The sequence below is a fragment of the Xyrauchen texanus genome, chromosome 39 (genome assembly GCF_025860055.1).
Source record: "Xyrauchen texanus isolate HMW12.3.18 chromosome 39, RBS_HiC_50CHRs, whole genome shotgun sequence".
Classification (NCBI taxonomy): Eukaryota; Metazoa; Chordata; class Actinopteri; order Cypriniformes; family Catostomidae; genus Xyrauchen; species Xyrauchen texanus.
In genome coordinates, this window is record NC_068314.1 from 7,017,042 (window position 1) to 7,042,522 (window position 25,481).

The 25,481-nt window shown below is 35.4% G+C and overlaps 1 protein-coding gene across 1 annotated transcript in view; it reads right to left on the minus strand.

The window, feature by feature from the left end:
• Positions 1 to 358: 358 nt before the first annotated feature.
• LOC127632648 (major facilitator superfamily domain-containing protein 4A-like) overlaps positions 359 to 25,481 on the minus strand; it is a 29,845-nt gene continuing 4,722 nt past the window's right edge. Inside the window, exons 2-10 of the mRNA XM_052111354.1 lie at positions 21,833 to 22,031; positions 16,951 to 17,187; positions 15,737 to 15,899; positions 14,192 to 14,307; positions 13,910 to 14,083; positions 8,558 to 8,705; positions 2,278 to 2,348; positions 2,078 to 2,198; positions 359 to 499 (exon numbers count right to left, since the gene is read on the minus strand). Of these exons, the coding sequence (XP_051967314.1) occupies positions 378 to 499; positions 2,078 to 2,198; positions 2,278 to 2,348; positions 8,558 to 8,705; positions 13,910 to 14,083; positions 14,192 to 14,307; positions 15,737 to 15,899; positions 16,951 to 17,187; positions 21,833 to 22,031 (1,351 nt within the window). The 3' untranslated portion in view covers positions 359 to 377. The remainder of the gene's footprint in view (positions 500 to 2,077; positions 2,199 to 2,277; positions 2,349 to 8,557; positions 8,706 to 13,909; positions 14,084 to 14,191; positions 14,308 to 15,736; positions 15,900 to 16,950; positions 17,188 to 21,832; positions 22,032 to 25,481) is intronic.

Here is a 25,481-nt window from a genome sequence, read left to right on the forward strand (position 1 = left end):
CATTCTTAGTATTGACACTTTGATCCAATAAGAAACCATCTTCCCTGATCACCACTAAAATTAAAGTGCTGATTGTTGGAAAAAGGCTGACCAATGAGCACAATGATAAAATTGTGACGTTTGTGCAATAAAACCTTTCATAGTTCATTTATCATCAGTATATATTTTTAACACACTGATATGCTTTTCTTGGTTGCCAAAAATGCTGTCCATCTGGAGTGGTAGATTGTCATTGGTTTGCATCATTGTCCAAGAATATATTTGATTGTTGCTGTTCGTTTAGCAATGGGAATGTCGAAAGTGCCCAGAGTCGTCAACTCCATCCCTTTACTGCTGTTCTCTCTGCTTCCATGTTCTCATTGGATAGCCTCAGATTGTCATTGCTCTGGTTCGATTGATGCTTTTCGCTCTGAGATTTCCCATGAGTTCAGTATTGTACCAGAGCAGGTTTTGATCCCATTCTCCTCAAGTCTTTCCACAGGAGGATTGTTTGGTAAAACTGCACAAAGAAAATTCAAGATACATTAGCAAGTGACCATTTCATACTGCAAAACAAAACCAAGTGCTATAACATCCAATAGATATTACAGCCAATGTCAGAAATTAACTTTTTAATTATTATTAAGTGGCAAAATTTTACCCTTGATGTCACTTTAAGGGACTTATTTTTTAACCTTTATATTACCTTTATATTACCCATAACCATTTAAAACAAAGTGTCTCTTTAACTGACTTGACAGATTTTGAAGACTAAGAATTTATTACCTTTTACCCTAAAAATTAAATCAACATCAACCACAATGTTCTGCTATAATATGTATAATTTGGATTATAATAGAATTAAGCAGGACTATTAAGAAATATATTATTAATTATGAATGTATAATTTGCCCCTGCATTTTGAATTCTGGGAATTTCATTTTTGCCAAATTTAGTGGAATTGTTTTCACCGCTGAGCCTCTCTTAATTTCTGACACTCATTAGAGTATCATTCAACATTAAGTGGCCAGCACAAATTCTCTATACTTTTCTCACACTTTCTCTTTTGCACCATAATAAATAGTATATAAAAACATAAATCCATTCTTAATCAGTGTAAAAAAACAAACAATGAAACATCCTTAAAACAAGATCAATTTAAGAATCAAAATTACACAATATTTTAAGACATAGTTGTTTAATTAAGATGTACAATATATATATATATATATATATATATATATATATATATATATATATATATATATATATATATATATATATATATAATTATATAGATTTTTTTTTCTGTGAAAAGTTTAAAAAGAGGTTTATGTATTAACAATTTATTCAAGAATGGAATAAAAATTAAGTCAAAATATACTGTAAAATAAAAGAAGTCATATCTTACAAAATATGCAGAAATTCTTTTTTTATTTATTAAATAAATGAATAACAAGACAGAAACACAGATTAAGAAAATTATTCTTTGCTAGGTGTTTGTGGGTGGAATCTGCAGAATGGATTTAAAAATCGTAAAATGTGATAACTGGAGCCAAGGGTACTAAAAACTTTATGGAGCTATCAAATTTGCTGAAACGAAGTAAAAAGTAAAGTAAGTAATTCAAAGTAAAATGTGATTCATGGCTGTTCGAATTTCTCCAGAAATCTGCAGAGCTTTCTCTGAGCACACGTTCCATGAAGGTCGTCAGTTTTAGATGATAAGAGAAGTACAAGGTTTTAGTAATTTTACATTTTCACTCTGTAAGGTGGATTTTTTTTTTATAAAGCCAGTAAAATGCATACAATTATGTGCAGGTATCTGTGTGCAGAACTTTGCAAAAACCAAAAATTGTAATGCCCAACATTCATCAAGTCCTACACATTCCTCAGCCCATTCGTCGTTTATGAAACATTTAGGTTAATTTGATTACACTCTCAGTCACCATTAAGACTGTAGTATAGTCTCAGTACTGTTTAACACATTTTACCATGTTTGAATCCATTCCACAAAATCAACACTGAAAATGTGGAAAAAGTCCATAGATTCCATCTGGACCCGGTTATGTGGTTTCATGTGAATTCAAAGCCAACTAACCTTCCGTGAATTTTTTGTGATTGTGCTGGACGAAGAACAGCAAAATGAAGAAAATTAATCCCATGCAGCCAAAGATCATTCCACATAACAGGAAACTGAAACTGCCACGATTGTGCATCACCTGCGACAGGAAACGGTCTCAAATCAACACGGTTACAAAATACCCAGAGCATGCAAAGTATCGATTAGCAGAGCCTTACCGATCCTACGAGCACCTGTAGTAACATCTCCCCCATCCCAGCACTGGTCACCAGGACTGTAGTGGCACAACCTAAGAGACAACACAAAACACAACGAGTTCAGATGTGTATAATGACCCTTTAAGGGATAGTGACTTAACTCAGAGGCCATCATAACAACTCCAAAGGCAGCTATTTTTGATCTAGGCAATAGGTATGCAAGTACAGCTCTGAAATTTCCAAAACTTTCTTTCAAGATTACGTTTCATTTAGGGCTGTCAATTTAACGTGTACTTTAGTGTGATCAATTATATAAAAAATTATGCGTTCAAAAACGAACGCAATTAATCATGTCCTGGACCTGTACGTTAATTCCGTATTTAAGAAATCGTCCTACAATCAGAGCAATTCAAGCTTGATGTACCACCAAATTTGTGGCAGTAGAGGGCAGTCAGCGCAACGCCAGCTGAGCGCAACAGGCAGCACAGCCGTCTACATATAATGCACATTTGGGCTCATAGAAAGCTGAAACAGAAATGTAGAGCTCTCGAGATGCGTTTGGCAATTTTCAAACTACTTTCAACTTCACACAGAACTTATGGTATAATATAGATGCTAAAAAGTAGAAAGAAGCAAAACAACAAAAGTGAGATGTTCCAAAAGCGTCCATCTGACGCATGAGAAAATAGACCAACTATTAAAAATAGTACAGCCGATAATAGGGTTATGTTCAATTATATGGAAAAAAAATACAAATATTTGGACTTTTAAAGTCTCTTTTTATATTGTCTAAATGCTTTACTTTTTCTGCTGCCACAATATGTATACAATGAATTTGAATTATTATATTTATCATACATTATTACTCTATAATAATAATTATTATTTTTATAATTATATACTAAATGATCTTTATTTAGGGTCCTTTCTCAGTACATATTGATGTATGCGATTAATTGTGATTGATTAATCGGCACTTGGTGTAATTCATTTGATTAAAGATTTGAGTAGATTTAAGGGCCTTGCTTCAATGCCATGTTAAAATCAGCAATAAAATCTGACATTCTACATTTACTATATTTTGCCATTTACGAAATGTCTCTGTCGTGTTATAAAAGCGAGACAAATGAGAATTTCCTATGGTCGACCAATTTTGACCTGGAACAGTAAAGGTGTCCCTTTTTTACTTGTCGAATCAAGTCCAATTGTGTGTGTGTTCAGATGGCAAATGGTGAAAAAATTCACCAAGGAAACCATTCTTATTACATTGGAAAAAGTGATTTAATAGGAAGTTTAAATACAGGATCACTCGCAACAAAGATAAATATGGTTTGTGCAGACCACAATGGATTTTTTTGTGGTGAATTACTGGCTCCTATATAGCACAAACTCATTGAAACTCAAGAAGATTTAAAATGCTAAATTGTAAATATTTAAGTCAGCCAATGTCAGTTAATTATTTTGCATATTGTTGGGACTATTGGCGAGAAGCAATTTTGGTGTTGTCACTTGATTGCCAAAGTAAAATCTGTGTTCTGAAGCCAAACCAGTTGAAAAACACTATTTTAAAGTACAAAAAATGCGACTGCTGATCGAAATGTGGAACTTCCTTTCCAAGGCGCCATATTGAGTGTTGTGATTATTCCCATTAGTTTTTCAAAAAGTGGTCCATCTCCTTGTGATACCATTTCTGGGTTTGTACAAGTTCTCTGTTTCCCTGCATGATTTAACAACGGCTAGAGCTGCAAACAGTCAGTTAATTTAAAATCCATACCTGCAGGTACTGGTGGGGTGGCTGACATTCATTCATTACTAATATGTTTTATCGCTTTAACCTAATCAAGCCCCAGAGCTGTAGTGTACAGAGGACGCTTGATACCTAGCCATTTATTTTGAAATAATTCCTCCCAGTGGCTTTGACTGCTGGGTTTGAAAGGATTGTCTTTGGTACAAGACAAAAGACCTGTCAAGCCAAACCTTCCCATATGTAAAATGCCAACAATGGAAAGAATTAAGGGTGCAGACAGGAGTGGCAACAATAACAGAGGTGGGTGGCTCCTATTGCCTTGAGTGCAGCAGTAAATACTCAAGTAAAATACCAAACTGCAAAAGCATCAATGGTTATTGAAATATCAAAGAAAGCCACAAAAAAAGACAATTTAAAGGATTAGTTCAACCAAAAATAAATGTTCATCTTTATGTCAATCCAAACCCATATGACTTTCTTCCTTGGAAGACTAAAGGAGGAATTTAAGAAGGACGTACAGCAGTCGTTCTTTTCCACGCAATTGCAATGGGGTTTGGAGCTTTCAAACTTCACAAAGGATGCAAAAGCAGTCATTCAAAAATACATTCAATATGCAGTTTACAAAAAACAATTACTTGTTAAATACATATCTGCTATGATGAGCATGCTTTTCATTTCTGAGTTCAAAGTCATTTTGATACTTTCTCTGGGCCTTAAAGTAAAAAGTATCTAACTAGTGAAACTATTGTTTGGAATTTGTATGGAAATGTCAGAATGATTATTTTGGAATAAAGTTTTATTATTATTTCATAGAAAAAATAAGCAGTGAAAATTTTTGTTTATTCTATTTGTTAATAATGTGTTATATATATATATATATATATATATATATATATATATATATATATATATATATATTATAATTTTATTTAAAACTGTTTATATTTACATATATAAATATACTGTGTGTGTGTGTGTGTGTGTGTGTGTATATATATATATATATATATATATATATATATCGTAAATATCAGATATTGTAAAATCTTTATGAAAATGTGCATTAGAAAACTTTTTGATATTCATGACTTAACAATTCATGACATTTGTTACATATTGTTTACCTTCAAAAATATGTTTAAAAACATTTTTGAAATGAATAATAAAATTGTGTACATATGTATTCACATGTATTCAATGAGCAAGGAAATATTTTATACCTTTTACTATTTTGCTAATTTAATTTACCTTTTATATCTATTAAAACATTATTTTGTAGAAAATGCTATTAATGTTTTTACAAAATAGTATGAAACCAACATGGACACAATTAATACATTTCTAAAATCTTAAAACATATTTTGAACAAGATTTTAAACGGATTCCGTATTTTCATCATCTCTGAAAACCTAATTTGTCAATGACCCTTTTATTCCAAATCTTTCAAATCCATACATCAACATTTCAATGTGATATTCTTTTCGATATTCTTACATAAATTTTGGTTCAAGCAAATGTACATTCTCTTACATTTGCAAAGATACTGAAACATACAATACCGACAGGAGGGCTGCAACTATCAGAAAGATTATTCGACTATTTGGGTAATTATTGCAATGATTAATCATTAGCTCTTAACCGATTATTCTGCTTGTGTCCTGACTTAAAGGGTTGTATTAAAAGTGCTTACTAACAATAAAGAGGACAAAATCATCTTTTAAAAATACCTCTAAATGACATTCACTGAAATAAAGATTTTTAATTCAGTAAAAAAAAAAAAAATCACTGCAAAAACCTATTGTTATCAAGTTTTTTGTCTTGTTTTCCATTTAAAATGGTCTAAAGATACATTTACTTGAGAAGCAACATATAAGATATTTAGACTTGCTTTAAGAGAATGTATCTTATATATAAGTGTATTTTGAAAACAAGTATATTTTTTCACTTGGTTATAATTCTGTGAGCGCATTAAAGGCAAAATATACTTATATTCAAGATCTATTCAAATTGCAGTGTATAATGGGGCAGAGACTACCCTCTCTCACCTTCCTGTTCACTTCAATCCATCTTTAACTCTCAAAAAACAAATTCTCTCTCATTAATAAAGCTGCGTATTGCCAATTTTCTTCACGATAAGAAATGCACAGTGACACATACTGTATTATGAGACAATAAATTGAGAGCAATCATGTTATAATCTAGCAGCATTAAGCGTGCACACTTGAGGGATTAGTGTCCCCGCGACAGAGTGTGCATCAGCAGGGTGCAGTTTCTATCTCTTCCCATTAGATCGGGACATTTGCATAACTCGTAGAAGAGGCGCTGACCGCACAGAAAAATGCCAGTTTCGGAGTTTGTAGTTATTTACATGACCTTCTTCCTTATTATTTGAACTTAAATAAAGCTATAACACATTAAATATAACTGCATTTAAGATGTAATGCTGGGTGTTTCCTTTAAAGAGCTACAGCCCTGCTTATTACACAACGAGAGTGCTTCTGCATTTACTTATTTGGTATTTTTGTACAATTCCTGCATAATTTGGGACCTACGTCACCTGAAGCAGTTTGGAATGTTTAGAGTGCATCTGGAATCTGAGCTGTGTAATTATTCCTCAGTCAGGCGCAAGCTGTAGTGCTGCTCTCACGCTTCATCATTAGAGTTTCTTATGAATTACATCAAACGACTATTCGACAATGAACATTTTTATGAACAATTTTTTATTGTCGAAGTTGTAATAATTTCAGCCCTAACTGACAGCATCTAAACATCATCATTTTACGTATAACACCAATAGAAATGTACAAATGTTTACATGCACTGTTTGAATTGATTAATATTGAATTCAAAGACTTAATCAGTTAATTACATTTCATTTATAATCAATGAGATAAGTTAAATGCCATCACATTTATTTAACACAGCTGACATTATTATATGACATTTTAACGGTTTAATTCAATTCTGTGTGATTTCTGCTGCCCTACACAATGTTTTAAAGGATTATATCACTTAACCAAGACTAAACTTTAAAAAAATTGTAAAATGAATAAAAACTTTTATTTAAAATGTTATTTTTGTTAGTCATGGGACACATGAGTTTTCAGAATATGTTAAATAAACTATATAAACCAGAAAAGGCACCATTAAACAATAATAAAAATGAATCCATAAATGTGTTAGCTGTAATGCAAATCTTCAAATTGCTTTCTGTGAAGAACAGACCCAAATGCAAGCCTTTTATTCAACGATCTCTGTCTGCATCCGCCGTTGCGTTGGTTTCAATTAAAAAAATAAAAAAATTGCTACCGCAAGAAGCGTTTCGACCACCGGTTTTATGGCAATGACGTTGAACACTCAAGTGTCTCGTGACAGTTTGCCACATGCCGTATTCTGCGATCATGTATATGTTTGAATGGGATATGACAGCGTTGTTATGGAGTTCATTAGGAGAATATTTTCAGCGATTAACAATTTAAATTCTACTCTCTACCTCACACAAAGCTATTGGAGCACATCGGATGCAGTGGCTACTTTTGTACTGTATTTTGCCATTTTTCAGAATACATTATTGTGAATTATTGTAATCAGCCTGTTATGTGTTTTATATGCTTAATAAATGGTTATTGTTAGGTTTAGGAGGAAGTGTGGCATTAGCGGCTGTAATATATATATAAATTAGAATATTGTAATAAAAATGATTGCTAATTTACATAAATCTACTTGTTACATGTTTTTTATATTGTTGAAAATTGGTTATGTTTAGAGGTAGGGTTAAGGGATCTAAAATATCTATAAAACAGTGTACACATTATTATTAAGTATTTATAATTGATTTGTGTATTCAAATATATTTGTAATGGATGTTTTGGTGTCTATCCAAATGTACAAACATGTACATTTATATGTTACAAATATTAACATACAAATAGCTACGTGTATATTAGTGAGATCAGGCTGGATATTGTTATATTTTAATAATTTAAGTCACCCTGGCTCTCCTTGGCATGTTCAAGAGTACTTTAGAGAAGTAACAATATCAGTAATGATGGTGAATTCTTTGGAGTTGGCTCTATTTAATGAATCAGTTGATTTGGTTAAAAAAAAACAATATGAATGATTCGTTTACAAATCAGACTAATCTGTATCTCAAGTTTACCTGATTCACTGCTTTGGTTGCAGCATTTCTTGAGTTAACAGCACACTAAAGGAAACTTAATCAGTGAATAACAACTCAAATTTCAGTTTGTTCAACACACAAAATCATGTGACTTGGGAATATTGCACATAAGTCACATAGACCACTTTCATGATACTTTTATGGTGCTTTTGCATTCTTCTAAAAAGCTCAAGTCTTCATTTATTGCAATTGCATGGGAAAGACCGACCAGTACACCCTTCAAAAGTCCTCCTTTTGTGTTCCACAGATGAAACAAAGTTATATGAGTTTAAAGTGACATGAAGATAAATAAATGATGACCGAATTTTCACTTTTGGGGTGACCAATCCCTTTAACAATGAAAGAAACAATGGCAGTTTGTTGTTATACTGTACCATTGTATTCTAGGATGTCTTCGGTGAGCGCAAGCATGCAGGGGAAGATGCTGCTTATGAACAGACCAAGACTGCAGGTACCAATGAAGAGGAACACACTACTGTTAGAAAAAATCAGTAGCAGTAGTAGTGTGACTATCACACCCACCTACAAAAGAGAACAGAAGGGGAAAGATTTGCATTTGGACACGCTCCATCAATGAAGCATTTGTTATCTGAGGTGAACACCCTGCTTTATCTCCCGAGGAATGGAAATTAAGAGGCCTGGTGTCATAAACATTGAGCAAATAAAACTGAACTAAGAAAAAAAAAGCCTCAGCTACAATTCAGATAAACAAATCTGCCAACTGGTAAATGGATAGGGCAGAGCAGGATACAGGACGTGAATGTTTGTTCCTGTCTAAAGTTTCCCTTGGTGCATTTTAACATGTGGCACACCTTTATGGCCATAGCGACATTGCAGGTTTTGAAAGCATGGGCTATTTTTTAAGTCTAACTCAACACAAATCTCACACAAAGAGTGTATTTTAGTTTTTCTGAGAAGTTGTTGATTCAACAGAGATTAGTTTACACATTATTTAGCAATGTAAATCCAGCAAACCTTTTATATAAAAAAATCTATTTTTTTATAATTTTGTGTAAATTTAGGACAGGAGTCGGCAACCTATGGCACATGTGCCAGAATTGGCACGGGTTGGGGTAATCAGCAATGGCGAGAGTAGTAGACTATTTTATTTATATGAAAATCTGCACCTGTATTCCAATCTACATCATGATGTAATCCATCATCATGATCACGCAGTATGTTTTCATGAGCTGAATGGGAGGCTAAACAAAAAGTAAAAATGTGACAAGACTGCAGTATACCCAACAGACTCGTAGAGTACGTGCAAACCATTCGAGCATCACAAGCCGGCAACGCTTCATGTTCGTTAATCACGCAAGTAAACGTGCATGCTTTGCTTAGGTCAGCTGCATGGATGTCTACATTCCGTGTTTCATTTGTTACTTTTTCCTTTAGAACAACACATGATGTAATTAGGAAAACACCATTATTAATTCTTGAGATTTCCAATCCAGCATACAGGTAAACCATGGTCACTTAAAATGACATTTAAAGATTAAAAGAGAAAACTTAAACCCACATCGTGGGGTTAAAAAATCTTCAAGTCTATTCAAAATATAATTTAAACCTGGAAATAAAGTTTTAGGATTTTGCAGGTTCGATTCACTGAAAAGGGCTAAAAAGCTTATCGGCTTGTGATGCGCGAATGGCTTCCACGTGCAGCGCGAGTCTCGTCACACTTTAATAGTGTTTAGCCTCCCATTCAGCTGATGAAAACACACTGTGTGATGATGAGGAAGGATTACATCAAGATGTATAGTGCTTATAAAAAGTCTACACACCCCTGTTCAAATGGCAGGTTCTTATGATGTAAAAGAATGAGACAAAGATAAATCATGTCAGAACTTTTTCCACCTTTAATGTGACCTATAATGTGAACAATTCAATTGAAAAACAAACTGCAATCTTTGACGGGGAAAAATAAAATACTCACAATAACCTGGTTTCATAAGTGTGCACACCCTTAAACTAATACTTTGTTGAATCACCTTTTGATTTTATTACAGCACTCAGTCTTTTTGGGTAGGAGTCTATTAGCATGGCACATCTTGACATGGCAATATTTGCCCACTCTTCTTTGCAAAAGCACTCCAAATCTGTCAGATTGCGAGGACATATCCTGTGCACAGCCCTCTTCAGATCACCCCACAGATGTTCAATTGGATTCAGGTCTGGGCTCTGGCTGGGCCATTCCAAAATGTTAATCTTCTTCTGGTTAAGCCATGCTTTTGTGGATTTGGATGTGTACTTTGGATCGTTGTCGTGCTGAAAGGTGAACTTCCTCTTCATCTTCAGCTTTCTAATGGACGCCTGAAGGTTTTGCACCAAACATACCTTTTGGAATTATGGCCAAAAAGTTCAACCTTGGTTTCATCAGACCATAACACATTTTCCCACATGCTTTTAGGAGACTTGATGTTTGTTTTTGCAAACTTCAGCCGGACTTGGTTGTTTTTCTTTGTAAGAAAAGGCTTCCGTCTTGCCACCCTAACCCATAGCCCATTCATATGAAGAATACAGGGAGATTGTTGTCACATGTAGCACACAGCCAGTACTTGCCAGAAATTCCTGCAGTTCCTTTAATGTTGCTGTAGGCCTCTTGGAAGCCTCCCTGACCAGTTTTCTTCTCATCTTTTCATCAATTTTGGAGAGACGTCTAGTTCTTGGTAATGTCTCTGTTGTGCCATATTTTCTCCACTTGATGATGACTGACTTTACTGTGTTCCATGGTATTTCTAATGCTTTGAAAATTCTTTTGTATCCTTCTCCAGACTGATATCTTTCAACAATGAGATCCCTCTGATGTTCTGGAAGCTCTCTGCGGACCATGGCTTTTGCTATGAGATGCAACTAAGAAAATGTCAGGAAAATCCTACTAGAACAGCTGAACTTTATTTGTGATTAATCAGAGTCACTTTAAATGATGGCAGGTGTGTAATGACTTCTATTTAACATGAGTTTGAATGTGATTGGTTAATTCTGAACACAGCCACATCCCCAGTTATAAGAAGGTGTGCACACTTATGCAACCAGGCTATTGTAAGGTTTTTAATTTTAATTCCCCCCCCACAACGATTTCAGATTGTTTGTCAATTGAATTGTTCACATTATAGGTCACATTACAAGTGGAAAAAGTTCTGATATGATTTATCTTTGTCTCATTCTTTTACATCACAAAAACCTGGCATTTTAACAGGGGTGTGTAGATTTTTTATATCCATTGGAATGCAGGTGCGAAAAACATATAAATATACATATAAATAAAATAGCCTGCTCCCCTCTCGTTGCTGCTTGCGTACTAGTGATTACCTGATTACAATGACATAACATAAGAAATATTTAAGATACCACACAATTTTGTGAACCGTAATCAAATAAGTAAATCTGTGTTATGAACTGTTAACTCATTTTGTAGAAAAGCACAGGTTTTCTTTCAATGAAGCACTTTCACAAGATGCTCTGTGAAAATTCACATGCAGGAGGATTATGATTATATCATAATCATAATATTTTTCACAAATATTTCACTCAAACTGTTGCTGATAATATAATTTGTAATGAAAAATAAATCATGAAATTAGAAAAATACAAACATTTTCACCATTGACCATGAAAATAAAAAATGGCACTCCATGTCAAAAATGTTGTTGACCCTTTCTTCTTTGTGTTATATTAGCCTAGCCTTAAAACAAAAAAAGTTGAGGAAATGCAATAGTGGAATTTTTATTTGCTAGTGCAGCAAATAAGAATGCAAAAATAATATTTGCTGTGATCTCCCACTAAACCATTTAGAAGTTTACCCTACTATAGTTTACTTCCACACGTTCTAAACCCAGAAATGTGAAAAGGATCTATTGAAAGTAAAAACTTTTCAGCTGAAGGGTTGATGGTTCATTCATAAACACATGCTGATAATGGGTTACTGTTCATTAGTCTCACTTAGCCAGATTTTTGATAATCAGCAGGATGGTCCACTTTACAGCTTTTTCAGGCCATGAATCGCCCAAGGCCACATCTATACAAATAAAAGTTTTACGTTTGAAAACGCATTGATTTTGCTACATTTACGCCTCTCATCCACACTTGAATGGTGTTTTCCTCCACTGAAAACTAAACCTAATTTGGAAAACGATGACGTTAGGAAACTGAAAACAGAGTTTTCAAATAAAAACAGTTTAGTGTAATATGTTTTAATTTGAAAATGCATTTATTTTGCTATGTTAATGCCTCATGTTCATCCACACTGGAAGGCCTTTCTCCACCAATAATGAAGAGTTTTCAAAAACACTGTCCATAAACATATGCTTTGGAATACGATGGTGTTAGGAAACTGAAGACTGAGCCTTCAAACAAAAACAGATTAGTTTAATGGATTTCATTTGAAAATGCACTATGCTTAAAGGAATCATTTTTATGGTCATTTTAGGGTTTGCTTACATTGTCATGGTAACAAATTTGTAAAATTAGCTATAACTTTACACAGACAAGGTTTGTAAGTGTTCACGCTAAAATCATGTTTACATGCATTTTGTTTGTCTTGTGATCTTTGAAAAGTGAGTATTTTAACATAAAAAAATTGGCCCTCATTCACTTCCATTGTAAGTTTGTCACCGAAACCCAGATTTTTTGCTTTATTTTTTTAAAGAAAAGGAGGGATGAGTCAAAATAAATAGAAATAAAAAAGTAGGCCAGTGTGGAAAAAACTAATTTAATTAATTGCACAGCTCTGTCGGAAGGCACAGAAAACCCAAAAAAGTTGTGGAAATGTCTGTAGACTAATGGTGCGTTCACATACAACGCAAAGACATTTTTTGTCTTGTATTGCTCACGCAAGTTTGACCGCTGGATTATAATAGTAACGCAAACCCGTGAGTATTCCCCCTTCTCTTCCAGAAAAGGACAGGAGGAGGGGCTTCTATGACTTGGTTCATAATAAAGTTCAACCAATAGCTGGAATCAAGTAGACGCGCATATTTTCAGAACTTACCAGGTAGTCCAACTTCCTTGCTCACTTTCCTCCAAGCGATGTCTTTTTTCGTTCCGTCTCTGTACATGTATGACATTATGCCATACACACCGCTACACCTATTCTTTCATACATTTTTCCAGATTTCTTCTGCTACTACGTCAGTACGTCAGTGACATCCAGACGATCTCAATGCTGATAGGCTTTCGCGACAACGCGTCATGCAGATTTTTAATACGCAAATGAAGCGATTTTGCGTGTTCGAGTTAAGCCATTCTCTTAATTCACGCTGCCCGGCACCATTAGACTGTCCATACAAAAGTAACAAGTACAGATTATTTCACTAATATAACTCACAACACAAAGCAGAATATAAAATTCTACTTGTTGATATCTAGTTGCTACTTGCTACTAAGTGCTTTAAACTAAACACTTGAGCATCTTTTCAAGTTTTTGACAAACTTCCCCAAATCCAGTGATTTGTTTTTGTTCAAAGGTGCTCATTTTAGCAACTCTGTAGCTTGCACAAAAAACTTTGTTTTCAGATTTACAGGAAAAATGTTGACTTCTGAGAAATGCGTAAAGCCAGCAAATCAGATTTGAGCTTGCCAGATCGACAAAGGTCTTTCCATTTTTTTTTTGTGTTCAATATGCATCAGACAGTCAGTGAATGACTGTGGCCAGTCCGTGGACGTGCCGTCTGAGGCTAAGCCTGACTGCTCATTGGCTGGTCGATAATAGGGAGTGGGGATTTACGTACCTGACTGACGATAAGGAGTTTGACAGGTTTAAAGCGGTAAGACAGAGGTATCGCAGATAAGCGTCCCACAGTAATGGCCACCCAGAAGACGCATGTCAAGTATCCGGCTGTCTTGTGAGGTAGATTCATAGGGGGCGCCACTGCGTAGGTGTAGATAAAGCCTGTGTATGAGCCCTAAGGTAGGTGATATTAAGATTAGATGTATACATCAATTCAAGTAATTAAGCAAAATCTCTTCAATTACAGTGCTTGATACAGCTGTGAAGCACTAATCCAACTTACCACTATACCATCTGAAAAAAAGAGCACCAGACCACCAAGAATATGGATCCCAAAGAAAGACAACGGAAGCCCTTGCATGTTGCCAAGGAGACAGCAGCTGAACAATTCTATATGGCCTGAGGAGACAGCATAGAGAGTCTTGGATAAATGGGGGGAAGATTACCAAAACATCCTTTTTGGCTTTCTGGCTGCTTCTCACATCTGGTAACCAGTAGGCTACGTACAAAGTGATTACTACGTATGCTTGCAACATCAACAATGTTTGGCATATATGGGTTTCATGTCAGATCCAAAGCAGAAATTCTTCTGTCAATGTCATCATTGGTATAGAAGTGGGGTGGGGGTTTACAAGCTGAGAGGAAAGAGCTTCACATGCTCTTGCCTTATAAGAGCAGTGTGTAATTTCTGCGTCAATTGTGTCACAGTTTGTTTGAGCAGCTCGACTTAAGCACATTGACTCTCTATGTGTTTCTTGACAAATGGAGTGTTCAGGAAACCTGTTTGAAAACTGTAATTAGGGAAAGCGCTCGAACCCTATTGTGTTTGTACTCTAATCAAGCAAAACAACAAGTTTATCTCTAGAACATTGGTCCAACTAATATGCAATTTTGCGTTTATCAAAATTATTTGTATCAAAATGAATTATCTGGCCATGGCCCAAATTCACTTATCAACCAATATCTTCTAAACACAAAGTCTCAGCTTACGAACGAAACTTGGGAAACTTCAAAATGAAGATATTTTGAGGATGCATGGCAAATTTCACCAATTCTACCAAAAGGGGTGCTACAACTAAAAAAAACAGACGTTCACAAAAGTTGGATCAAGAAAGTTGGAATTTGGCATGCATCTTTTTAGATCAAGTGCAAACTTAAAACACTTAAATCACTGATTGGCCAATTCAACCAAAATATCTGCCAGCAGCCAATCAAATTTCATAAGCTAATAACTTTGTGACGAGGAGGACGAATGCAGCCGGATGCGGTAGTTTGGGAGAGAGAGAGAGAGAGAGAGAGAGAGCCACACGCAGCTGTTGTGTGTGCATTTGTGTTGATGTCTTTTTGTTTAAGTTTACATTAAATATTACTTTGAATGTTCAGCCAGTTCCTGCCTCCTTGCCCATTTTAAACCTTGTTACATAAGGAGGCAGCAGGAACCAGCAGCTGCGTGTGGCTCTTTCTCTCTCCCGAACTGCTGCATCCAGCTGCATTTATCCCTCTCCTTGGCTGATTAGCCCGATTGGGGGCCAGGCATGCGTAAAACTTGCATTGTGAGTGGCCAATAATTATGAAATTTGACATCCACTTACATGTTGCCAAAATTAGGCTTTATAGCAAATTTTGTGAAAATAGGCTACAAGGTGGTGCTATAAAAATATATATATATATTTGGTATTTACTACAGAACTGCAATTCCTAGCATAAATGTTTTTTTTTTCTTCTCTTTTCTTTCACATTTAGCAACTTTGGTAATTTTCTCCACTTTTCCAGAGTGCTTGGACCCTAATTATGTGCAGAAATTACATACTTCAGTTTAAATTCTTACTCTTTGGACCCTGTTTCTGAAGTCCAATGTCCTCAGAGTGTCCTGTGGCTCCCCAGGTATTCATGGCCAGAATGTCTCCATCTAGTAAACGGCGACTGGGAGAACTGCACATAAACAAACGCTCCCGATACATCAGGATGAATATTGCGATGGGTACAGGCAGCTACACAGAGAGAATAGAGTTACATGTGCATACAGACATGGACAAAAAAACACGCGCACACACACAACCAGTTACAATAAAAATGTCTGATTCACAAAGGATTTATTTATTTTAACTGATTATTTATAATGAACAACCCAATTAAATGGATTCATTTAATGTACGAACCAATTTGCAAAGCATCGGGTGGTAAAGACTAGAATATTTTAAAGAAAGGCTCCAGCCTTTCAAAGCATACTATTTTGGCCATGAGCCCATACAGATGCGTTCGCCATATAGGCAGACAACACAGACAGATGAAGACGTGTCTAGAAAAACTGGTTTACACCATGACAGTATGCAAGTGCTGTGCAGATGAACAAATTTGTGTCAAGTAAGGGGGAAACCAAAGTATACTTTGGATTTATGGGAGACCTTTGGACGATGTCACTGAATAATAAACCGTCCAACATTAGATGCAATCTTTATAACCTAAGAAGAAACACAATGATAAACAGCAGTATTTAACTAAAAGGTATTTTTCTACAGAAATTTAATGTAAAATGTTGAGTGATGACTTCAAAAATGTAGTTTCAAATAGAATGTAAAGGTTTTGTCCCAAATTATCAAGATAATATAAACAGTCGAATATAATTGCCGTGTGTTAATTATGTCTAATTACGCTGTTACTATTTATCCAATTCAGGCCAAGCGACACACAGCCGTAATACATTATATCCAGTTTGTATGCAAAAACTAGTGGATGTAAGACGGTTGCCAAGGAAACAATCTCGATTAGTTTGTCCAATTCAAATTCCTTCCCAGCTGGCCCTTATTCTAACATTAGAGCTGACAGAACATTTAGTATGCAGACTAACTGCACACTACTTTAATTTGTTGCCTTTAGTTTTGAAGTCCATTGGTTACTCTACTAATGGCTTTCCGCCCTCAATAATGTTTGAATATGGATTCAAAACATAGTTTAAAGGGACGGTTCACCCAGAAATGAAAAATGTGAGTAAATGATGACAGAATTTTCATTTAAGGACACATTTATACAGATCAGCCTTACGTTGATGAGAGCCATGATCCAGAAAGCATAGGAGACGTTGGTCACCACCTCGCCCTCGGTGTGGAGGTGGACATTGGACACGTTGTGCATTTGTCTGCCTGCGAGTGTGTTCCTCAGATGTGTTAATGATGTTGTATTGATGCTGCTATTTCCTATCACACAGTTGCTCTCAGACAGGAAGGGATCGGCAATGAGGGGGCTCATTAATGCCCCGAGACCAACAAAGAAGTGAAGAGCCTGAGGGGAGATCAGAGATAACCAAGACAGGAAGGAAAATCAGCAATGATGTTCTGCTAGGATACTAATTCAAAATGTAAAAAAAAAGCAATATAAAACTGATGGTACCAGTTCTAATTATATGATTGGATGTGCAGCATATGGGCATGTGTGAGCCCCAGTCTTCGGATAAAATGTTCACATGGTGGCATCAAATGAGTGTAGTTTTTTTATTTGTAAGTCATGTAATACAGTTCAAAAACAGGAATGCATGTTTTCAACCTGGTCTCATAGAATGAACATTACTATAACAAAATTTTTGCTAAATGAGTTTTGCGTGCCTAGTTCTACGTTTCACTGCAGTTTCCTGATAAAATGAACACTAGAGGCACTACGAAAACTGCAGTGCATTTTGCAGAACCACTGCTGATTTATGAGTGCCGCCCTTGGGAGTTCACATGATTCATTTAATATTCTTGACGCAACATAACGCTTGCCAGCCCCAGTCAGCTGTGTGCTTTGTACACTACGAAAGAGACCCCCCCCCCCCCACACACACACACATGCAAATTCTCGCAGTGACATCACCGCATAACAACACGTGTCAAACTCGCTTCAGTTCAAGTGGCTCGCAAGCTCATTTCTGAACCACAGGATGGCAGGGGATCGCAACGTTTCACTGAACAAATATTAATGAACCTTCCTCTGTCATCTGTATATTTTGGAGTGCATTTTGCTCACTTCAAAAGTGGAATGAAACAGCGCTACATGGATCAATTATCAACACGAGCGCAGAGCAGGTGCGGTAATTTGCAGACTGGTCTCAACCCCACAGACTATTTTAAATGCCTTGTAAACCAGTGAGATTCGCGCCGGGGATTGCAAATGCATTTGAATGCAATACAAAATTGTCTGTAGCAAAAATCTTATGTCACGGTGATGAAACTAGTTTAAAACAAACAGCCCCTCATTCTTAATGGCACTGACAAAGAAAACATGAGAAAACATAAATTAGAAGGCTTTTCAATTCTGAAATCACAACACACAAACATTTACTATGGATTTTCTGTAGTAACACTAACTGTACTGTATTGCCTATGGCAGTTGTGGCAGAAAAACTTTCAAAATGTATTTAGGCTGTATTTTCATTACAACGATGTCATAGTTCTTTATATAGAAACCATAGATACTAATCATGGTAGTGACAAGCAATGTATGGTTTTACCTATGGTTACCATGCACTATTACAAATATAATTGTTAAAACTATGGATACTATGGAAGATCTTTGGTGCATTTTCATAATTATGGACCAAGCCATCAGTTTTCCATCTGTGTAAAATCTGTACTCTTGTAATGCTCTCTGATTATTTTGTTTGCCTTTAGAAATTCCAAAAGATGACTGCAGTTTAATTAGTAGGAGCATGATGAAAGGAATCTGTAGTTTGACAAGCTGGTTTTAAGCTATTCCTCGACCAATACGTGTTAACACGGGGCTGACATTGAGGGATTGTGGACGTGCGCACAACAACACCACCGCTGAAAAAAATCCTAAGGGAAACACTGAACTGTGCGTTTTATTTAATTTCACACAAATCAGCAGTACAAGGGCTGATTATGATTTTATAAGCATGTTTTTTCACACCAATACTCAGACACTGCTATGATATCGACACACTTTTACTACAACACGTAATTTGAAAAACTTTAAATTTCACTTATTACAGAGTGATTAGCTTGCTCGGTAGCACACCTGATATTGTGTCGGACTTCAGACTCGGAGACCAGCCAAGCACGCAAGATGACACATGAGCCGATAGTGTAATACAGGTGAAACTCGAAAAATTAGAATATCGTGCAAAAGTTCATTAATTTCAGTAATTCAACTTAAAAGGTGAAACTAATATATTATATAGACTCATTACAAGCAAAGTAAGATATTTCAAGCCTTTATTTGATATAATTTTTATGATTATGGCTTACAGCTTATGAAAACCCCAAATTCAGAATCTCAGAAAATTAGAATATTACATGAAATCAATAAAAAAAGGATTTTAAATACAGAAATGTCAGCCCTCTGAAAAGTATAATCATGCATATGTACTCAGTACTTGGTTTGGGCCCCTTTGCATTAATTACTGCCTCAATGCGGCGTGGCATGGATGCTACCAGCCTGTGGCACTGCTGAGGTGTTATGGAAGACCAAGATGCTTCAATAGCGGCCTTCAGCTCTTCTGCATTGTTTGGTCTCATGTCTCTCATCTTTCTCTTGGCAATGCCCCATGGATTCTCTATGGGGTTCAGGTCAGGCGAGTTTGCTGGCCAATCAAGCACAGTAATACCATGGTCACTGAACCAGGTTTTGGTACTTTTGGCAGTGTGGGCAGGTGCCAAGTCCTGCTGGAAAATGAAGTCAGCATCTCCATAAAGCTTGTCTGCTGAAGGAAGCATGAAGTGCTCTAAAATGTCCCGGTAGACAGCTGCGTTGACTCTGGACTTAATAAAGCACAGTGGACCAACACCAGCCGATGACATGGCTCCCCAAACCAACACAGACTGTGGAAACTTCACACTGGACTTCAAGCATCGTGGATTGTGTGCCTCTCCATTCTTCCTCCAGACTCTGGGACCTTGGTTTCCAAATGAGATGCAAAATTTGCTCTCATCAGAAAAGAGGACTTTGGACCACTGAGCAACAGACCAGTTATTTTTTTCTTTAGCCCAGGTAAGACATTTGACATTTGAAGTCCATGTCTAGGACCCGTCTGTGTGTGGTGTCTCTTGATGCAGTAACTCCAGCCTCAGTCCACTCCTTGTGAAGCTCCCCCACACATTTGAATGGCCTTTTCCTGACAATCCTCTCCAGGCTACGGTCATCCCTGCTGCTTGTGCACCTTTTTCTTCCACACTTTTCCCTTCCACTTAACTTTCTATTAATGTGCTTTGATACAGCACTTTGAGAACATCCAACTTCTTTTGCAATTACCTTTTGAGGCTTTCCCTCCTTGTGGAGGGTGTCAATGATGGTTTTCTGCACAACTGTAGGGTCAGCAGTCTTCCCCATGATTGTGAATTCAACTGAACCAGACTGAGAGACCATTTAAAGGCTCAGGAACCCTTTGCAGGTGTTTAGCTGATTAGAGTGTGACACTTTGAGCCTACAATACTGAACCTTTTCACAATATTCTAATTTTCTGAGATTCTGAATTTGGGGTTTTCATAAGCTGTAAGCCATAATCATCAAAATTATATCAAATAAAGGCTTGAAATATCTTACCTTGCTTGTAATGAGTCTATATAATATATTAGTTTCACCTTTTAAGTTGAATTACTGAAATTAATGAACTTTTGCACGATATTCTAATTTTTCGAGTTTCACCTGTAGCAGCGTCATGAAATGACGAGACTACTTTTTTTTTTTATGTGGAATTTGCATTTTATAACACTATTGGATACGTTTAGGCTAAGTTTTAGACTAGGGAGGTACGTTTTATTCATTAAAACCTCCATCTAAAATTCACCTTGAAAACCTTGTATGATTATAACATCATTTCACTGAGTTATGGTGCCCCCACCTGGACATTTCACTGGGAAACTGCAGGGAAGTAATTTTCACGTAAGTTTGTTTTGCAAAAATGTGGCCACGGTCACGTACATTTCATGAGATCAGGCTGCATATTTTATTAACTTTACCCCTTAACCCAAACCCCAACACAAACCAAAGCATCAATGGAGTAAAAATGAAATTTTTGAGCAAAAGTGTAACCTCCGAAGCATGTTTAACATTATTTATGTGAACGCGGGACCAGAACCCGTATCTTGAAGGTCAGTAGCACTAGAGGGAAAGATGTTCACACTTGATGAAAAAATAAATCTGATGCGAGATGGTGCTATCACCCTCTGTAGTGCCCCCTTGATTTCAGGGTACAGGGAATTGATTTCCCATATGATCATACAGGTTTAGGCTGTATATGATTTTCAAGCAATCTAACAACTTGGCATATAATATAAAATGTGTGGTCACATGTGCATTTGACACTTTTTAGATGTTCATCCAATTAGATACTGTATATTGAACAATGGTGTCTTTTATAAAATTTCTGTTGCCGTCATTTTAATAAGGCTTTGAATTTGCTTTTAATAAACCAATCGAAGCTGTACAAAGTACTTTGTACTTTGAAATGTAAGTGATTTACCACCCTACTACCTGTTGTACCTAGCAAAACCCCTTAAACATGGTAAAAACACTGTAATGCATGTCCTTTTGTGCAATATTGATTTAATTTGATATGTTTAAGTTTCTATCTGTAGAAAGTTGGGTAATTTCTTTGAGTAAATGTATTATAATATTTCTTAGATGTCTGTGAATCATTTTTTACCTTTTTGTATATTGTAGGCAAACTGGTTTTTGTCTTCTCAACAGAAGACTTCATGTTATGCACTAACAATATCTTTAGAAATAACAGGTTTAAACTGGTTGTGAGAGCACCCTTTTAAAAAATTATAGTTTGTAGGGGCAATTAAATATACCGGTAGCTTATTCTAAACCACATGAGAAGTGATGCAACAACATAATCAGCCAGCAGTATTATTGTGTCCTATTACACAATCTAACTTGTCTACATTTTCATTAAAGTTTATTTTTCAACTTTACAAAAAGTGCCCACCTGCAGGAAAACAGTGGAGTCTTTCTGGTACATCTTCACCAACTGCAGGTTAGATATGGTGTCAATGATGCCCATGGCGAGACCAGACACTGCCAAGGCAAACGCCAGCAAGAGTAACTTCTGGCATAGTGGGATGATGGCAAAAACCAGAGAAATGATGAGGGTGGACACAGCCAGGGCTGACAAAGAGTTCACAAGCCTAAGAAAAAGGGGAACAAGTCTTTCTTCTTTAAACAATGAAATGTTTAACAAAACTGCATTAAACCAACAGTACTATTAGGATTATTATTAAAGGTCCACAAAGTCATATTGTTTATGTTTTGTTTTTATTAGGCTACTGATAGGACTGGAGTCGTCTCTCATGTAAGTGCACATCATTTTAAACATACAGTATTTGTCAAAAGCACTATTTTCTTAGGGGCAAAAATACATGACATTGGAAGTTATTTGGCACCTTTAATTTGTCCGTGGTGTAACATACAAAGAGTAGTTTCAAACAGATCCAACCCTAAAAGGCCTCATGTGAGTTTTAAAATGAAGATGTTTCTTTATGGCATTTACCTGTTCTGCTTAAGGCATGAATATTACTGAATTTATTTTCACCTTGGCCCAGTAAAATTCTGTTTACATGGCTTATCAAGTATTGGTGATATAGCCACACAATAATGCACCCGTGTCAGAAATTAACTTTTTTATTAAGAGGTATTATTTGCTCTCTGAAACGGATTTTCTGGGGATTTTTTTCTAAACATATACTGTATAACCACACAGTATGCAACAGATAAACAAGAGAATTACTGCTGCAGTGATGCCACTATACTGTATGTTAGTATTTAAACAGGGGTGTAATGTATCTGACACTTTTTACACATAGCACAAATAGCATCTGCCTTTTTTATGCCAGCTTCCTTGTTCTAAGTAACTCAGTGGCCAAATAAACCAAAACAGATTACAGAGGTAATCGTGGAGAATGTTTTTAAAATATACTAATGGCTGTAAAAAGAGAAAAAGGTCTTATATTAGACAACCTGCCCCAAAACTATAATTAATACACTGAATAGGCCTATTTTTATCTGCAATGAGAAATCAACAAATAAAATCAAGGTAGTGCTTCTCGTCACACATCTGAGTGCACAAGCTTCCAAATTTTAGCAATTAAAGGGGACCTAAGGGTCAAAAAATTACTAAAGCAAGAAAAACAGAAAAAAGAGAGAGTACAATCTATTTCTACAGCCATTTTGTTTAGAAACCTCATTGATGTACTTGTTTTTGAAAATATATAAATAAAAATATAAATAATATATTTTTGGTCTGCTCACCAAATTCAAAGAATATGACAGTAGCTAATAAGACAATGTTAGAAAGAAATTACCAGTCTAAGATTTTGATTTTATTGATTTTATTATATTGTATTACATTATATTGTATTGTATTGTACTATACTATATTATACTATAATGTTCTGTATTGTATTATATTGTATTATTATATTATATTATACTATAATATATTTTATTGTATTGTACTATACTATATTATACTATAATGTTCTGTATTGTATTATATTGTATTATTATATTATATTATACTATAATGTTCTGTATTGTATTATACTGTATTATTGTATTGTATTATATTATATTGTATTGTATTGTTTGTATTGTACTGTACAATATTATATTATAATATACTATATTATATTGTATTGTTTTGTATTATATTATAATATATATGTTATTGTATTATACTATATTGTACTGTATTGTATTGTATTATTTTATACTATATTGTATTGTATTATTTATACAATACTATTTTATATTGTATTGTATTGTACTATACTATATTATATTATATTGTATTATATGTATATATATATATATATATATATATATATATATATATATATTTTATTGTATTATACAATTTTATACTATACTGTATTGTATTGTATTATACTATATTATATTGTATTGTATTGTTTTGTATCGTACCATACATACACTCACCTAAAGGATTATTAGGAACACCTGTTCAATTTCTCATTAATGCAATTATCTAATCAACCAATCACATGGCAGTTGCTTCAATGCATTTAGGGGTGTGGTCCTGGTCAAGACAATCTCCTGAACTCCAAACTGAATGTCAGAATGGGAAAGAAAGGTGATTTAAGCAATTTTGAGCGTGGCATGGTTGTTGGTGCCAGACGGGCCGGTCTGAGTATTTCACAATCTGCTCAGTTACTGGGATTTCACACACAACCATTTCTAGGGTTTACAAAGAATGGTGTGAAAAGGGAAAAACATCCAGTATGCGGCAGTCCTGTGGGCGAAAATGCCATGTTGATGCTAGAGGTCAGAGGAGAATGGGCCGACTGATTCAAGCTGATAGAAGAGCAACTTTGCCTGAAATAACCACTCGTTACAACCGAGGTATGCAGCAAAGCATTTGTGAAGCCACAACACGCACAACCTTGAGGCGGATGGGCTACAACAGCAGAAGACCCCACTGGGTACCACTCATCTCCACTACAAATAGGAAAAAGAGGCTACAATTTGCTAGAGCTCACCAAAATTGGACAGTTGAAGACTGGAAAAATGTTGCCTGGTCTGATGAGTCTCGATTTCTGTTGAGACATTCAGATGGTAGAGTCAGAATTTGGCGTAAACAGAATGAGAACATGGATCCATCATGCCTTGTTACCACTGTGCAGGCTGGTGTTGGTGGTGTAATGGTGTGGGGGATGTTTTCTTGGCACACTTTAGGCCCCTTAGTGCCAATTGGGCATCGTTTAAATGCCACGGCCTACCTGAGCATTGTTTCTGACCATGTCCATCCCTTTATGGCCACCATGTACCCATCCTCTGATGGCTACTTCCAGCAGGATAATGCACCATGTCACAAAGCTCGAATCATTTCAAATTGGTTTCTTGAACATGACAATGAGTTCACTGTACTAAAATGGCCCCCACAGTCACCAGATCTCAACCCAATAGAGCATCTTTGGGATGTGGTGTTACGGGAGCTTCGTGCCCTGGATGTGCATCCCACAAATCTCCATCAACTGCAAGATGCTATCCTATCAATATGGGCCAACATTTCTAAAGAATGCTTTCAGCACCTTGTTGAATCAATGCCACGCAGAATTAAGGCAGTTCTGAAGGTGAAAGGGGGTCAAACACAGTATTAGTATGGTGTTCCTAATAATCCTTTAGGTGAGTGTATATTATAATATACTGTACTGTATTGTATTGTACTGTATTATTATATTATATTATATTATATTGTATTGTATTGTATTGTATTATACTATATTATACTATACTGTTCTGTATTGTATTATACTATATTATTATATTATACTATAATATATTGTATTGTATTGTACTATAGTATATTATACTATACTGTATTGTATTATACTGTTATTATTATATTATATTATACTATAATATATTGTATTGTATTGTACTATACTATATTATACTATACTGTTCTGTATTGTATTATACTGTATTATTATATTATATTGTATTGTATTGTATTGTACTATACTATATTATACTATAATGTTCTGTATTGTATTATACTGTATTATTATATTATATTATACTATAATATAATATATTTTATTGTATTGTATTCTGCC